The sequence below is a fragment of the Lepus europaeus genome, chromosome 2, assembly GCF_033115175.1.
Source record: "Lepus europaeus isolate LE1 chromosome 2, mLepTim1.pri, whole genome shotgun sequence".
NCBI lineage: Eukaryota > Metazoa > Chordata > Mammalia > Lagomorpha > Leporidae > Lepus > Lepus europaeus.
This window is the reverse complement of record NC_084828.1, coordinates 139,654,818-139,672,081: the sequence shown is the minus strand read 5'-3', so window position 1 is coordinate 139,672,081 and position 17,264 is coordinate 139,654,818. Positions and strand designations below refer to the sequence as shown.

Here is a 17,264-nt window from a genome sequence, read left to right as displayed (position 1 = left end):
TTGAACGCTGAAATTCAGCCAGCCGGGCTGAATGTAGGACAGATTCAGTCTTTCTATGGATGGCCAATTCCCCTCTTCCTTCCAAGTCACCGCACCTCCCTAACCAGGGAGAACCTAGGAGATCTGCCCTCTGGAGGAGCTGAACCAGAGAAGTTCCACACTGGTAATTTTCAGACATAACTGAGTTAGGGTAAGGCATGGTATTAAAAAAAAAAAAAAAAAAAGATCAGTTAATTAAGCAAGATCACAATGTAGGGGAAATCTCTCACATGTAAGAAATGGATAAAGCTTAGAAAAAGGAAACTCTGAGGAAACAGTGACAATGTGGGGAACATAAAGGTGACACAGGGTGACATGGAAAATAAATCTATTATTCCCCAGTGGGCTCATCAGAAACAAAGATGTAATGAAATCTATTCCCTTTCCATCAAATAACATCTGTTAAGATTTTATGACTCTGGGCCGGCACCATGGCTCAGTAGGCTAATCCTCTACCTTGTGGCGCCGGCACACCGGGTTCTAGTCCCAGTCGGGGCACTGGATTCTGTCCCGGTTGCCCCTCTTCCAGGCCAGCTCTCTGCTATGGCCCGGGAGTGCAGTGGAGGATGGCCCAAGTCCTTGGGCCCTGCACCCCATGGGAGACCAGGAGAAGCACTTGGCTCCTGGCTTTGGATCAGCGCGGTGCGCTGGCCACAGCGCGCCAGCCGCGGCGGCCATTGGAGGGTGAATCAACGGCAAAGGAAGACCTTTCTCTCTGTCTCTCTCTCTCTTTCTCACTGTCCACTCTGGCTGTCAAAAAAAAAAAAAAAAAAAGATTTTATGACTCTGGTGGTAATGCGCCAACTGTAACAAATACTTCCTTATCCCCAGAAATTCAACGTGGATACCACGTTTTGGGCCTACAACCTTTCAGACTTGACAGTGGTCCTTCCAGGTCACTTCCTCCCACTCCATCAACCTGGACAGCTCACAACATCCCATACAAGTCGTCACAGTGAGACCTATTCCTCTACACAAGCACCGAAACAAAGCCAGATCAAGGATACTATCAAAGTCAAGAAAGAATCGTCTTTTGTTGATTAAAAACAAAACGAGAATACTACCCACAGAGGGCACACAGTACTAAAGAGCGCACTGTTCCCTTGGAGGTGGACTCTCTGTCCTGTTCCTCCAACTAAGACGTTACTCTCTTTTATGGTTTCTCATATTGGCATGATGTTCTGTTGGGGGGGGGGGGTGCCATAAATCTTCTCTACTCTTAAACATGAAAAAGTGAACGCTATGGAAACAGAGCTGAAATCTTCTGAGACGCCTAGTACAAATCTCCAAATATAAAGGTTCATGCTTGGAATTCTCTCTCTCTCTTTTTAAAGATTATTTATTTATTTGAAAGGCAGAGTAATATAAAGGGAGGAACAGACCCAGAGACAGTAAGAGAAAGAAAGAGAGCGAGAGAGAAAAAGAGAATGAATCTTCCATCTACTGGTTCACTGCCTAAATGACAACAGCGAGGGCTTGACCAGGCTGAAGCCAGGAACTCAGAACTCCACTGAGGTCTCCCATAAGGGTAGCAGAGGCCCAAGTACTGGAACCATCATCTTCTGCTTTCTCAGGCACATTAGCAGGGAGTTGGACGGGAAGCAGAGCACCCAGTAGAACTGGGGCTCTAATATAGGCTGCTGGCCAGTGAGCCACAGCTTAACCTGCACCACAAGGACGGCTCCCAGTTGCAATTTACAACAAAAGATCATCACAGACTATCTTCCTCTTGTTTCTAAAGTACGATATATTTTCTGTTTTTCATTCTTCTCTCTTTTGAAGCTGTGTATTTGGCAATATCAGTTAAATCCTTCATGGGAGGTTTTACATTTCTATTTGATGTTCCTTTCATCAAATACTGGCAAAGGTGCTACTTTCACTTGAGAAAAAAAAGACAAATTCTAGGCCGGCACCACAGCTCACTAGGCTAATCCTCCGCCTTGCAGCGCCGGCACACAGAGTTCTAGTCCTGGTCGGGGTGCCGGATTCTGTCCCGGTTGCCCCTCTTCCAGGCCAGCTCTCTACTGTGGCCTGGGAGTGCAGTGGAGGATGGCCCAAGTGCTTGGGCCCTGCACCCCATGGGAGACCAGGAGAAGCACCTGGCTCCTGCTTTTGGATCAGCGCTGTGCGCCGGCCGCGGCGGCCATTGGAGGGTAAACCAACGGCAAAAAGGAAGACCTTTCTCTCTGTCTCTCTCACTGTCCACTCTGCCTGTCAAAAAAAAAAAAAAAAAAAAGACAAATTCTGTGTCCAGGTCATAGAATCCCATGAAGTAAACTGAATTCCTAATGCCTGAACTGCAATTCAGTATTCTTCACCCATGAGGTTAATATACCAGGTGTTAAGTAGCAATGTAGACCAACAAGACCTTATTCCCAGAGAATTCAAGTTATCTGGATTAAAGGATCAGTTGATGCTTTTTAAATCTAATTTTTATTCATTGTGGGTCAATTTTAAAAATATGTTTCTAGGGGCCGGCGTTGCAGCTCACTAAGCTAATCCTCCACCTGCGGTGCCAACACACTGGGTTCTAGTCCCGGTTGGGGCACTGGATTCTGTCCCGGTTGTTCCTCTTCCAGTCCAGCTCTCTGCTGTGGCCCAGGTCCTTGGGCCCTGCACTCGAATGGGAGACCAGGAGGAAGCATCTGACTCCTGGCTTCGGATCAGCGCAGCGCGCCTGCCGCAATTCACCAACTGTAGCGGCCACTGGGGGGGGGGGGGGGTGAACCAATGGAAAATTGAAGACCTTTCTCTCTGTCTCTCTCTCCCTCACTGTCTAACTCTGCCTGTCAAAAAATATATATATATATTTCTAAAGGATTTCTAGAAAGAATGACAAGATGCCAACTGTTTTGCTGTTAGAGACATAAGGTATGAAACTGCTCTGCTGAATTGCTACACAAATTTTTAGACAATTAGTTTTATTTCTGTCAACCCCGGTAGTCCCAGAACCACACCTTAGGAAGTTCTGTTGTAAACTTCCACCACAGTTCAAGAGGCATTGTTATAAATTCTTTAATCTAAGACATTGCTTCATCCTTGGAAGGCCGGAATTTTCTATCTGTTCCTGCCACTCATGAGTATCTTGATTCATGTTTGAGATTCTTAGCTTCATTTCTAAAAAACTAAGGGTTCACTCCAAATTATGTAGAAACTGTGAAATTTTGTACTTTCTAACAATTTCTTTCTCATTTTGGTCCCAAATATTTCAATTTCTTCTATTAGAAAAAAATCCTGGGGTGGGCATTGTGGCATGGCTAGTAAAGCCACCACCTGTGATGCCAGCATCCCATATGGGCGCCAGTTCAAGAACTGGCTGCTCCACTTCTGATCCAGCTCCCTGCTTATGTGCCTAAGAAAGCAGCAGAGGATGGCCCACGTGCTTGGGCCCTTGCACCCTTGTGGGAGACCAAGAAGATCCTGGCTCCTGGCTTGGAATCGGCCCAGCTTCGGCCATTGCAGCCATTTGGGGAGTGAATCAGCAGACAGTCTCTGTCTCTCCTTCCTCTTTCCCTCTATAACTCCGCCTTCCACATAAATTAATAAATCTCTAAAAAATAAATCCCAGCTTAAAACAAAAGTACTTTGTGTCTGGAACTGTAAGGGAGATGGTAAAAAGTATCTTTGTGTTTGTGATAAGACTTGCAAAAAGATAAAGAGGGACAGGTGTTTGGCACAGCAGTTAAGACACAAGTTAAGATGCCTGCATGCCACAATAGAGTGCCTGGGATCCATTCCTGACTCCCCCTACAGATGCCAGTTTCCAGCTAAAGTGTGCCCTGGGAAGCGACAGGTGATGCCTCAAGTAAGGCGTGTGCAAGGTAGGAATGGAGAATGAAGAAAGAAAAAGTAGATAAGGTGCACACAATCAGCAGTGTCTGCCTGTCTTGGCGCTTTGAGGCTGGGGGTGGGGAGAGGGTGTGGGGGCAGTGTTCCTGCACAGCCAATCAGGGAAGGCACGGGCGAGCTGCTGCAGTCTCCGATCACTGATCTAGCCGCAAACCTGAATGGAAGCTTAGTGTTGACAAATGCTCAAAGCAGTCACTACTTGTACTCCAGCTTGGACCTTTTCCTGGGATGAGAAAGATCTCCGTGAGGGCAGAAAAAGGCTGCTGGAAATGGTAACTGATGGCTCCTGTCCTCCCTAACACTCCTAACTTAAAAAGATGTTGTACTGGAAAGAAGAAAAAAGAATATCAGATCCAAAAAGTGTGATTTGCCAATTAAGCATTATTCCAATAACACATCATTAAAATGAGAACAAAGAATACCAACTAGCTGGCTGCTGACCAACTTTATCAACAGTTCCAGGCTTTACTAGCAACAACCAACCAAGGACTTGGTAGGTTTCTCAAAGCAGTAGATACTGACAGGACTTCTCAAGGACCACACAGCCCCCTACCTGTGATACGCGTGGGGGTCAGCTGCTTGGGTGAGCAATCAGTACTCAGTAATGGTGACCATTGAAGAATAAACAACAAATTTAAATTCTATCAAGACTTGAGCAATCAAAATGTACATAAAGACAGACTTGGAGGGCTATCAAGGAAATGCAGGAAAAAACCAAGCAAATCACAAACCGCCCTCTGGTTGCAAACGCGCTGCTTGCCCAGTGCTGCCCCGCCAATCACTCGAGTCCCACCGGGTAAGGACGGGAGGCGAATCCCCCAGGTGACAGGAAGCGAGCGGGCGGTCCCGGGCCACACGCCGGGCCCCTTGCGCCTCAGCCCGGCTGGGAGGGCGTGCGGGGTCCAGCCCAGCCCGGGGAGAGAGGGCGGGGATCCAGGGACCGAGGGCCCTCCGATGCGGCAGGTGGACGCGTGCAGACCGAGTGAGGCAGACCCGCCGGCTCGCCGCCCGCAGCCCCCATCCCGGGAGCTCCGCGAGACCCAGGCCCGCGCCCCGACGCCCGCTGCCGGGTCACCTTCTGAGCGCTCGAGCCGCGGATCCGCGCCGCCCGGTCATAGACGTGGCAGCGGATCACAGAGCTGCCCACGTCCAGCCCCAGCACGAAGCCAGCGCGCGGCGCGTCGGGCGCGCTCTGCTCCGGGCCGCCGGGCAGCCCAGACATCCTGATCCCGCACGTCGCTCCGCCGCCGCCGCCGCCGCCCCCGAGCCGGCGCGCTCTGAGCCGCCGCACCTCAGCGGCCGAGCGCGCCCCGCCGGGCCGCCGCCCCCGGCCCGCCCCCCACCGCGAGATCCGCGGGCGGCCCCGCCCCTCCGCGGCCCCGCCCGGCGCCGTGACGTCACGGTCGCGCGCCCGGGCGCAGGGCAGAGGGGTGTGGTCGCAGCCTTGAGTCTTCTCTGTCTTCCGCTCGGCCTGCGTGGGCTGAGCTGGGCGCTGCCTTATCCCTTGTAGTTCTTTCTCTAGTAACTCCTAACACCTTGAAAGAGCGTCTAATGCTGAGACAAGCAAAGTGACTTCCAACTCGAGGTCCGGCAGGAAGTGTGTATTAACAAACTGCGGGGTCCCCCAAGACTTCTCGGAAGACGTGGGAGCGTTTGAACGAATCGCACGCGTCAGTAAATACATGGTACTCGAAAGGCCAGCACGACGCATGGCGCAGGCGGGCCCGAGCGCTGGCCGGAGAGGACCGAGGGCCCTGAGGCGCTGGGTGGACGCTCACGTCCCGCCCGGGCTCGGCGCAGACGCCCTGCACCTGCCTTCCGCGGGCAGTGGCCGGGTGGTGCAGGCTGCTCCGCCCGCCCTCCATTGCAGCGTCACCTGGGAGCACCTAGGTTTGTCAGAGTGGGATGCATATGTGCTTTCTGTGAAGGTGTGTAACAGTGCAGAGTGATCTCCCGAGGACGGGGGCAGGCTTTGTGGTGCAGCCAGTTACGCTGCGACGGTGCAGGCATCCCATATCGAAGCCCAGGTTCAATCCGTGGAGCCCCACTTCAGATCCAGCCCCCTACTGAAGTGCCTGGAAAAACACCGGAGGAAGATGGCCCAAGTGCTGGGGGCCCTGCACCCACGTGGGAGACCTGGGTGGAGTGTTTGGCTCCTGGCTTTCTTGTGGCCTTTTGGGGGAGTGAACCAGCCGATGTAAGATTCTCTGCCACTCTGCTTTTCAAATAAATACGTCTTTAAAAAAAATAAGTGTCATGAGCCCAGTCATTCTGTTGGTCAGGGTGTCCTCATAACCAACTTGCTTTTTACCAGTTTAACCAGATTGGCGTTTTGGCCTTATAATTTGAAGCTTTATACGCTGTCCTGTAGTACTGATTTGTTCTAAATGGCTTCAGGTCTACTGTTACGAGCACTGACCATTTTGTTCAGGGGTGTGTATGTGTGGGAGAGAGAATTCTCAGTAATGTAATTTGAAATACATGACTAATGAGTCCTGCCCTAGTCAGGGTTCTCCAGATAAATAGAACCAATAAGACAGAGAAAGAAGGTTTATTTTAAGAAAGTGATTCACGCCATGGTGGGGCCTGGCAAGTCCTGGACGTCTAAAGGACAGGCTGGTGAGCTGGAAATTCAGGCCGGTTGTGATGACGCCACGTGAGAATTCTGTCTTTGGAAATCAGCGCTTGCTCTTAAGGCTTGCAACTGAATGAATGAGACCTACCCACATTAGGAAAGGTAATTTGCTTTCCTCAATGACCATTGATTTAAGTGTTTTTTTAAAAAGATTTATTTCTTTGAAAGAGTTAATGAGAGAGAAGGAGAGACAGAGCGATCTTTCATCCACTGGATTACTCCCCAAATAGCTGAAATGGCTGGGGCTGGGCCAGGACAAAGCCAGGAGCTTCTTTCAGGTCTCCCACCTGGATGGCAGGGGCCCTTGGACTTGGGCCATGCTCAGTTGCCTTCTCAGGCACATCAGCAGGGAGCTGGATTGGAAGTGGAGTAGCTGGGACTCAAACTGGGCACCCATGTGGTATGCTGGTGCCACAGGCAGCCGGTTAACCTGCCCACAGTGTGTGTGTGGGGGGGTCTGATTTAAATGCTAATCACACCTAAACAAGCACCTTCATGGCAAAGACTGAGCAACCATGTAGTGTCCAAATAGCCTAAAATGGTTAATACCCAAGATTAATTGCCACAGTTCCCCATTCACAACAGAGAAAACTTTTGCCCTTGTATAGTCTGAAGTTGACATTTAGCATATTTCTCAAAATGATATTTATTGAGCTTCTTGAGCTATGACATTTCATGTTCATTTTTTTAGGGATAATTCCTGATTTTTTCCATATTTATGTATTTGAAAGGCAGAGTTAGAGACAGAGGCAAAGGGGGAGAGAGAGAGAGAGAGAGAGAAGTCTTCCATCAATATTCAGTACTTACAAAAATGAACATAGAGGCCGGTTCTGTGGCATAGTGAGTAAAGCCACCACCTTTAGTGCAGGCATCCTGTATGGGTGCTGGTTCAAGTCCCAGCTTCTCCACTTCCAATCCAGCTCTCTGCTATTGCCTGAAAAAGCAGTGGAAGATGACCCAAGTCCTTGGGCCCCTGCACCCATGTGGGAGAACCAAAAGAAACTCCTGGCTCCTGGCTTTGGGTCAGCCCAGCTCTGGTCATTGCAGCCATTTGTGGAGTGAGCTAACGGATGGAAGATTCTCTGTTTTTCCTCTCTCTGTAACTCTCATTTTCAAATAAATAAACCAATCTTCTTTTAAAAAAATCACTTGGTCAGGTGTTTCTTAAACCATTTCAGTACCTTGAAAAACTCTTGAGACCATAATGAATGCTATCTTCCAAGGAAGATGCTTTCTGCATGCAAAAGTTTACATGTAACTTGCTGGGCATAGGGTAAACTAAATATGAAGATCTCAGACTAAAAGTTCAGAGCTAATTTCTCTTAAGGGGACTGACTGCTGCTACTGAAGAAGGGCCTGGGAGGGAGAAAGAGATGCTGTATTCCTTCCACAGTCATTGCTCTCTGCTAGCACCCCTCACCCCACTCTGCCCTTAGGGGAAGAAATATATGGGCTGCAGGGCCCACAAACACTCCTTTGCTAGTGCGTTAGTTCGGTTCATTGTTCTTGACTCAGAGACTACTGCTATTGTGAGCCTCATCACCTTGTAGCCCTGACCTTCATCTTGGACTGGCTGCTTGTGTTCCTGAGATTCTGGACTTGGCTGCTCGCCCAGGCTCTTTCCCCACCACTGTCGCTTCTTTATCTTCGTAGAGCAGGCCCAGGACTGCAACTCGGAGTACCAGCTTCCCACCCTCTCAGGAAGATTGGATACAGCTCTTGAGTTGCTGAATCAAAAGGTGTATGATAGTCACCATTCCCTGTCACATGCCAAAGGGAAATGAATGGTATTTCAGGTCTGAGGCCTATCCCTTCTATAGAGACCAACTGTCCCAGGTTTCCCATGATTAGGGAGTTTTTTGGAACCCAGGACTTTGAATGCTAAAACCAGGACAGTGCAGGGCAAACCAGAGCAACAGGTCATGCTACTCCTTTTAGAAGTCTCAAGGACAGCAGTGCCCCAACAGGTGCTCCTGGCAATGTCTTGGGCCTAATCTTTGTCCCAGCATTCTCTTCACTACTCTTCCGAGAGGTTCTTGAGGCCTGCAGGTGACTTCCTTTGGGAACTCTGGCCACATCATGTTGAGGTATTGGTTGCTTCAGTTCAGTAGTGAGCGCCTTGAGGGCAAAGATAGGCCTTGGTCTTGTTTTTCCTCCATGCCACAGAAAGTAGGCATGGAAAGATGGAATGAACAAATGCATTATTGTGTGCAAGTCCCTACCAGACCTCATTGCCTGCTTCACTTGGTCACAAGACACAGAGGCCCTGAGCCTTATCTTTTGCCCTGTGCTAATCTGGCCAGGCCATCATATGATGAAGACTGTCTGGCCTGTACGTGAGGCCTGGAGTTGGGCTGGCTGCCCTGGATAACCACATGAACAATAAGCCGCCATTCTCTTAATCCTTGATGTATGAGCCCAACCTATTTTGGGATGATTTTCTGCCTCAGTTTCCTGATTTGACTGTGTCTGGAGCCTTAGCCTGAACCCCTCTGTGGGACCAAGGTAGATGTACCATGAAGGGAATGAAGCCTGCCCTTCGGCCCCTCACTTGCACGGCCCTACCAAGCCCTCAGGAGAGCCCTAGCCAATGCTGCACTCCATGATTTATACCATTTACATTTTTGTGTTTGTTTTCCCAGAGTGAACCCTTAGATTGTACACATTTTAGGTCTCAAAAAACCTTCATCCTCTTTGTGCCCCTTAAATGGTCTTCAGAAATTCCTTCCTTCCTAAGGCCTGAACTCTGTCTTCTGAGTTCCACTTGGGGGTCCAGAATGCTGCCGTGGCATTTCCCGATTCCTGCTAGAGCCCCCGATTCTGCCATCAGCTGAGACTGAGTCTGTCGTCCCTGGGTAACTCTGTGACAGTGGCAGTTTTATCAGTGGCTTCTCTCCTGGGGACCTGCGCCATCAGCGGGCTGCTTCCTACTGCTCTGGCCCCTGCTCATTCCTCCCCACAGCTCCGCTGAAGTCCCCGCCTGCCTGGCTGTTGAACCCATTCACTCCCTGGAGCAGCTGAATCAGAAAGAATGAGAACCAAGAGCTTCAATTGTTCAGGCCTGATGTCCATTGAGGTCTGGAAGTAAAAGAGAACTTTCAGACAAAAATCAAAGCGAGAACTGAGGCGTGAGGGGTAGGCTCAAGATACAGGAAAACCCTGACTAGAGGAAGTTTTGTCATAGAATTTTTTTTTTTTTTTGACAGGCAGAGTGGACAGTGAGAGAGAGAGACAAAGGTCTTCCTTTTCCATTGGTTCACCCTCCAATGGCCGCTGCGGCCGGCGCACTGTGGCCGGAGCACCGCGCTGATCCGAAGGCAGGAGCCAGGTGCTTCTCTCCTGGTCTCCCATGGGGTGCAGGGCCCAAGCACTTGGGCCATCCTCCACTGCACTCCCAGGCCATAGCAGAGAGCTGGCCTGGAAGAGGAGCAACCAGGACAGAATCCGGCACCTCGACAGAGACTAGAACCCGGTGTGTCGGTGCTAGGCGGAGGATTAGCCTGTTGAGCCATGGCGCCGGCCTCATAGAGCTTTGTTTCAGGCTACCCTAGCAGGCTAGGCACAAAGGGAAATACGAATCTCTTTCTGCCCTCATGGGAAGAAGTATGTGAGCTACTGGGGAAAGGGCCCCAAGGCTTCCAAAGGCCCCTTTGCTTGTGGGTCAGGTTGGTTGGTTCTCGAGCCAGAGGCTACTGCTGCTGTGAGCATCATCACACGGTGGCCTTGCCATCATCCGGACTGGCTGCTGCTTCCCCTCAGATTCTGGCTGTGGCTGCCCTCAGTGGCTCTTTCCCCACTGCTGTCATCCCTTAAACTTTGTACTCTTACAGCGGGCCCGGGATTACAGCTCTCTGTGCTGGCCTCCTACTCTCTCAAGAAAGTTGGGCACAGTTCCTGGGCTGGATCAGAAAGTATGTGAAGGTCACTGTTCTATCAGGAAGAAATCATGTGAGTGTGGGCTGTGCCAGTTGCTGCAACTGTGCTGACATATACAACCCCTCGTGTTCTCTCTCTCTTTTTTTTAAGATTATCTATTTATTTATTTAAGAGGTAGAGTTACAGACAGTGAGAGGGAGAGACAGAAAGGTTTTCCTTCCATTGGTTCACTCCCCCAAGTGGCCACAACGGCTGGAGCTGTGCCAATCCGAAGCCAGGAGCCACGAGCTTCTTCCTGGTCTCCCACATGGCTGCAGGGGCCCAAGAACTTGGGCTATCCTCTACTGCTTTCCCAGGCCACAGCAGAGAGCTGGACTGGAGGAGGAGCAGCCAGGACTAGAACCAGCACCCATATAGGATGCCCATACCACAGGCGGAGGATTAACCTACTACGCAACAGCGCTGGTCCCAATGTTCTCTTATTGTTATCCGTAGAACCCAGAGGTGGATTTCTGTTGTTCCAGTGAGGATTAACCCCCTGCAGTGTGCACAGCCAAGAACCTGAAGGAAGCAGAATTCTTCCCCCTGGACCACAGTTTTGTTTTTTTGTTTTTTGTTTTTTTTTTTTTGTTTGTTTTGTTTTGTTTTGTTTTTTGACAGGCAGAGTAGATAGTGAGAGAGAGAGAGACAGAGAGAAAGGTCTTCCTTTTCCATTGGTTCACCCTCCACTCCAATGGCCGCTGCAGCAGGTGCATCGCACTGATCCGAAGCCAGGAGCCAGGTGCTTCTCCTGGTCTCCCATGTGGGTGCAGGGCCCAAGGACTTGGGCCATCCTCCACTGCACTCCTGGGCCATAGCAGAGAGCTGGCCTGGAAGAGGGGCAACCGGGATAGAATCCGGTGCCCCAACCGGAACTAAAACCTGGTGTGCCAGCGCCGCAAGGCGGAGGATTAGCCTGTTAAGCCACGGCGCCTGCCTGCACCGCAGTTCTTTAGAGGGCTGGAAACCCCTTGCTTCCAAAGGTAAACATGAACATATTATGCCTTCCAGATGTTTATACAAACCTAACAGCATGGACACCATCCTGTCCTAGGCTGGCTTCTTCAGTCTCCCATATTAGTGCTGGGTTAGCACTGCCTAAACCTGGGGGAAACCAGGGAACGGTAGCCTCTTTATGGCCGAGCTTCAGGGAGACTTAGAAAGGATGATCACTGAAGGGCCCGCATGGTGGCACTGCGGGTAAACCTGCTGCTTGCCGCCAGAGCTCCAGTTCAAGTCCTGGCTCCTCCACTTCTGATCCAGCTAATGTGCCTGGGGAAGCAGCAGATGGTGGCCCAGGTGTTTGGGCCCCTGCCACCCAAATGGGAGCCCCGGATGGAGTTCCTGACTTCTGGCTTCAGCCTGGCACAGCCCTGGTTATTGCAGCTGTTTGTGGATTGAATCAGTAGAAGGAAGTTCCCTCTTTCTCCTCTTTCCTCTGTGTCTCTGCCTTCCAAATAAATAAACCAGTAAATAAATCTTTTTTTTTTTTAATGAAAGCAAGGATTACCATTGAATGGAACGGAAACTTGAGTCAGGGTGCCACGCCTGTCCCTCGTGTCTGTCCATCTCCATTCCTGGAAGAAACATGCAGAGTCAGAAACTTGGGCAGGCTAGTTCCTCTACCTCTTAAATTCCCCCTCCTGGAGTGTATTAGGTGACAGGAAATCTCACTCACTCAGCTGCCTATGTTGTGGGAAGGAGGGAGCAGCATGTCCACCCACTTGTTAGCCAGCTTTTACGTTAATGAGCACCCAGAGCCTTGGAAGTTCTAAAGATAGGCTGTTGCTTAGAGGGATAGTCAACCTCCCTGCTCCTCTCAAGCCTGGTGTTTCACTTGTCAACCCAAGTGACCATCAGAAAGAGATTCTTCCAAAGAATGGTCCCATTTGCTTAGGAATAGCAGGGCTTTTATGATGGGACTACACATGCCAAGGTAAGCTATGATGATATTCTAAGAGGCAAGGGGGCGTGTTTAAAGGCAGAAATGAAGAGTATTGCGTAAAATGCCCTAAAACAGTACTCCTTGGCCACAAAGATTAATATTAAAGCTGAGCCAGTCTGAGGTTGAACACACCATTGGTGGGCAGATGTTTTTGCAGAAAAGATGTATTTATTTATTTGAAAGGCAGAGTTACAGAGAGAGGGAGAGACGGAAGAGAGAGGTCTTCCATCAACTGCTTCCTTTCCCCAGATGGCCATAACGGTTGGGGCCTGGCTGGCCTGAAGCCAGGAGCTTCTTCCCAGTCTTCCACATGGATGAAGGAGCCCAAGCACCTGGGCCGGCCTTGGCTGATTTCCTAGGCCATTAGCAGGGAGCTGGATCAGAAATGGCGTAGCCAGGACTTGAACCGCAGCCCGTGTGGGATGCTGGTAGCACAGACAGCATCTTTACCTCCTATGCTACAATGCCAGCCCCAGAAGTGTTTTTGTCTAAGGTTACAGTTCCCTTTGTGTGAAGCTGTGGTTCTGTCGGAGTCCTTTGTGATTGTTAGCACCAGGCAACCACACAGGAGAACCTTTCCTTCATGACCTCCTGGTTACATAAATCGTGGTTTATCTATTTATTTTGTTAGCGTCAACATAAGCAACTCCGTCTTCACTCTTTTTCCAGCGTTTGCACACTCATGGTCAGAAGATTTTTTTTCGATTAAAGACATTGTGAAAATCTTGTCTGAATTTTATTTGAGTGGGGGAAAGAAAATTTTGACTATGTCTAGGCAATTAAAAATCCAAAGGAGGGGCTGGCGCCGTGGATTACTTGGTTGATCCTCCACCTGCAGCACCGGCATCCTGTATGGGCTCCGAGTTCTAGTCCCGGTTGCTCCTCTTCCAGTCCAGCTCTCTACTGTGGCCCAGGAAGGCAGTGGAGGATGGCTCAGGTACTTGGGCCCTGCACCCGCATGGGAGACCGGGAGGAGGCACCTGGCTCCTGGCTTTGGATTGGTGCAGTGCTGGCCGTAGCGGCCATTTGGGGGATGAACCAATGGAAGGAAGACCTTTCTCTCTATCTCTCTCTCACTGTCTATAACTCTACCTGTCAAATAAATAAATAGGAAAAAAAAATGGTTAAAAAAATCCAAAGGAAAGAGTGATAATACAGAAGAGATAAAAAAAAAAAATAAGCCACATTACTGAATTCAAAGTAAGTTTTCAGTCGTAAAGATTCCTGGCTCAGCCTTTTGCCTGAGTGAATAAGGAAGAGCTGCTCGCCCACACACCACTTAGCCTCTGCTGACATCACTGTCTTCCCAAGTGCCACAAGGTTCCTCTGCTCTGAAAGTCACATTTACTGAGATATACAGTTTGTGGATTTTGACAAACGTCTGCAGCTGTGTACCTAGCACCCTCATCAAGCTAGAGAATATTTCCGTCCCCCCAAAAGCCCTCATTTCCTCGTTACTCCAAAATCTTTATAATGAGCATAAGGTGATGCCATCTGCATATATAACTCAGAATTCTTATACTTAGCAGATGGAGCTCAGTCATTCTAGAAAGAAGCTTTCATTTCCACACTAACTTTAGATCAGACTCCAAATCCTGATGACACAGGGGCAAGCTGTGTGGCCCTGGAGGCTTCCACTTCGATGACACATGCACGTAAAATTAAGTACCATAAACTGTTTCATATGATTGTTAGCAATGGGGACCTCTAGTAGGCAGGTTTACAGTTCATTCTGGCAGTGTAAAAAAGACCTGCCTCAAAATAAATTGAGTAAGACTATTTCACAAAGTGTAGCTCTATATTATAATGTTTTATTACTATAAAGGAGATTAGAACTTTGAATAAAGCTCAATTAATTCAAAACGCAATAGGAAGTAGAAATGAGAATACAGAAACAATGAACACTGGACTTTAGCTGAAAAAGAATTCTTCAAAAGAGTTAATTCTCGTCATTCAAGGTAGGTGTGTTCCATACAGTCACTATTGACACTGCATTAGCAAATATTGAACCACTTCTCAAGAGGAAGCACAGGAGTTTGGTTCCTGCAAGTGTTTGATTATATTTTTGTCAATCAATACATAACCCTTTTTTATGTTTCTATTTAAAGACACCTGATTGAATATGCACTGTTGATTCATTAACATTTAACCCACAGCCACCGGTACTCTAACTTAAGTCTCAACAAAGCTGATCTAGCACATGCATTTCCTCCCACTAGACAGCCTTCTTACGCTAACAAGCATCCATGAGCGTTTCAGGACTGCACTTAGGGGCCAGTTTAACCAGCAAAACTGCTAATAAAAGGCAGAAAAATGCAAACAACATAGTTCTAAATAGACAATAGAAGGGACATCCATTTACAGTGTGAGAGCTGAGGCAAGAGGCAGAGTCGCATTGTCTGAGCTCAGCCAGGAATATGCATGTCCAGTGACTCAAATCGTTCGCTGCTCTACACACGTCTACAAATGACCATGAAAGCACTGCAAATAGTTTTTAAATGAAATGCTACACTACAACTATTGATTTGGGCATTACAAATAAATTTTGGCAAGTAGACCGATTCACAAGTGTGATAATTAATAATGCGCATCAACTATACTAACATTTTCTCTTTTTTAAAATTTTTATTTAATGAATGCATTTTTACATAGATACAACTTTAGGAATACAGTGGTTCTTTCCCCATATTCCTCCCCGCCAGCTCCCATCCCACCTCCCATTTCCTCTCCCATCTCCTTCTTCATCATGGTTCATTTTTAGTATGACTTTACATACAGAGGACCAACTCTATGCTAATCATAGACTTCAACAATTTGCACCCACGCCCACACACAACATATAGAGTACAGTTTGGGGAGAGAATTTGCAGTCGATTCTCACAGTACAATTCATTAGGGACAGAGGTCCTATATGGGGGAGCAAGTGCACAGTGACTTCTGTTGTTCCTTTAACAATTAACACTCTTATTTGTGACATCAGTGATCACCTGAGGCTCTTGCCATGGGCTGCCAAGGCTATGGAAGCCTTCTATGACCATAGACTCCATTGGTATTTGGACACGGCCATAAGCAGAGTGGATGTTCTCTCCTCCCTTCAGAGAAGAGTGTCTCCTTCTTTGATGGCCCTTTCTTTCCTCTGTGGTTTCACAGAGATCCTCCATGTAGGATATTTTTTTTGTCACAGAGTCTTGTCTTTCCAGGCCTGAAATGCTCTCGCAGGCCTTTCAGCCCGATCATATACTGATATTTTCATTTTTAACATTTGAGAATTCTGTAATCATCATGTAAATACCTCCTTCCTTCCTTTTTTTTTTTTTTTAAGAAGACTTATTTATTTATTTGAAAGTCAGAATCACAGAGAGGGAGGGAGAGAGAGAGAGAGAGAGAGATCTTCCATATACTGTTTCACTCCTCAGATGGCCACAATGTTCAGAAGTGAGCCAAGCTGAAGCCAGGAGCTAGGAGCTTCATTCAGTCTCCCATATGGGTGACAGGGACTCAAACCTATGGGCCACCTCCCTCTGCTTTTCCCAGACCATCAGCAGGGAGATGGACCGGAAATAGAGCAGCAGGGACACGAACTGGTGCCCATGTAGGATTCTGGCTTCTCTGGTGGCGGCTTTAGCTGTTACGCCCCACCATGCTGGCCCCCAATACCCCCCTTCTTTAGATATATTATTTGTCCTTATATATGATAGGGACAATGCTGGTTGTTAAAATAGAGATAATAAGGGAAAAACATTTTTGGTTGAAGATAAAGAGATATGATTCCATTTATATGCAGCCATTTCTTTATTATAATGTCCCAAGGTCACTCATCATTAATAGTGAGAAATTTACAAGTGGCCAAGAGAAAAATTGAACACAAATGACCTGGAATGATTTGGCATGATTCAAATTCAATAGGATAATAAGGATATAAGAAAGTAGTCCATATATTGGGATTCAGATCATTAGATTGCCTAAGTTTAAAATTCATTTGTTTTTAAGATTTTGTGTATCTGTTTGAGAGGTAGAGTCACAGAGAGAGGGACAGAGAAAGATCTTCCATCTGCTGGTTCACTCCCCAAATGGCCGCAACAGCAGGAGCTGGGCTGACCCGAAACCAAGAACCAGGAACCTCCTCTCTGTCTCCCATGTAGGTGCAGGGACTCCACCACTCAGGCCATCTTCCATTGCCTTCCCAAGCCAAAGCAGGGAGCTGAATCAGACAGAAGAGGAACAGCCAGGCCGGCGCCATGGCTCACTTGGCTAATCCTCCACCTGCGGCACTGGTCCCCAGGTTCTAGTCCTGATTGGGGCGTCTGTTTCTGTCCCGGTTGCTCCTCTTCCAGTCCAGCTCTCTGCTGTGGCCCAGGAAGGCAGTGGAGGATGGCCCAAGTGCTTGGGCCCTGCACCCACATGGGGAGACCAGGAGGAAGCACCTGGCTCCTGGTTTCAGATCGGCACAGTGTGCCGGCTGTAGCGGCCATTTAGAGGACTGAACCAATAGAAGCAAGACCTTTCTCTCTGTCTCTCTATCATTGTCTAACTCTACCTGTCAAAAAAAAAAAAAGAAAAAGAAGAAGAACAGCCAGGACACAAACCCGCACCCACATGGGATGCCAGCACCACAGGCAGAGGCCCAGGCCACCACGCCACAGCACTGGCCTCAAAATCCATTTGTTTTAAAAATGGGCTTTATGTTAGTGCAGGGGAACTGTGCTTTCATGAGCTTCCTGTTCATCTAAATAACATCCCCAAATGCTAATAAGCTTTGTGTGGCTGGACTCCTTTCATCAGCCCTGAGAAAAAGTAACAATGAGAGATCTCGGGAAGTTACTGCTCTTAGGTAGGTGGAATAATAGCATCTTCCCCGCTACCATAAATGTCCGTGTCCTG

General features: G+C 48.5%; 1 protein-coding gene across 2 annotated transcripts in view; it reads right to left on the bottom strand.

Annotated features, from left to right (window-relative positions):
* The window catches only part of GK5 (glycerol kinase 5), a 95,557-nt gene extending 90,447 nt beyond the window's left edge, over positions 1–5,110 (bottom strand). The window contains exon 1 of one of the 2 annotated variants that reach the window (XM_062213806.1): positions 4,964–5,110. In XM_062213806.1, the coding sequence (XP_062069790.1) occupies positions 4,964–5,110 (147 nt within the window). The remainder of the gene's footprint in view (positions 1–4,963) is intronic. The other variant, XM_062213814.1, reaches the window with a different exon arrangement.
* Between the last annotated feature and the right edge of the window lie 12,154 nt (positions 5,111–17,264).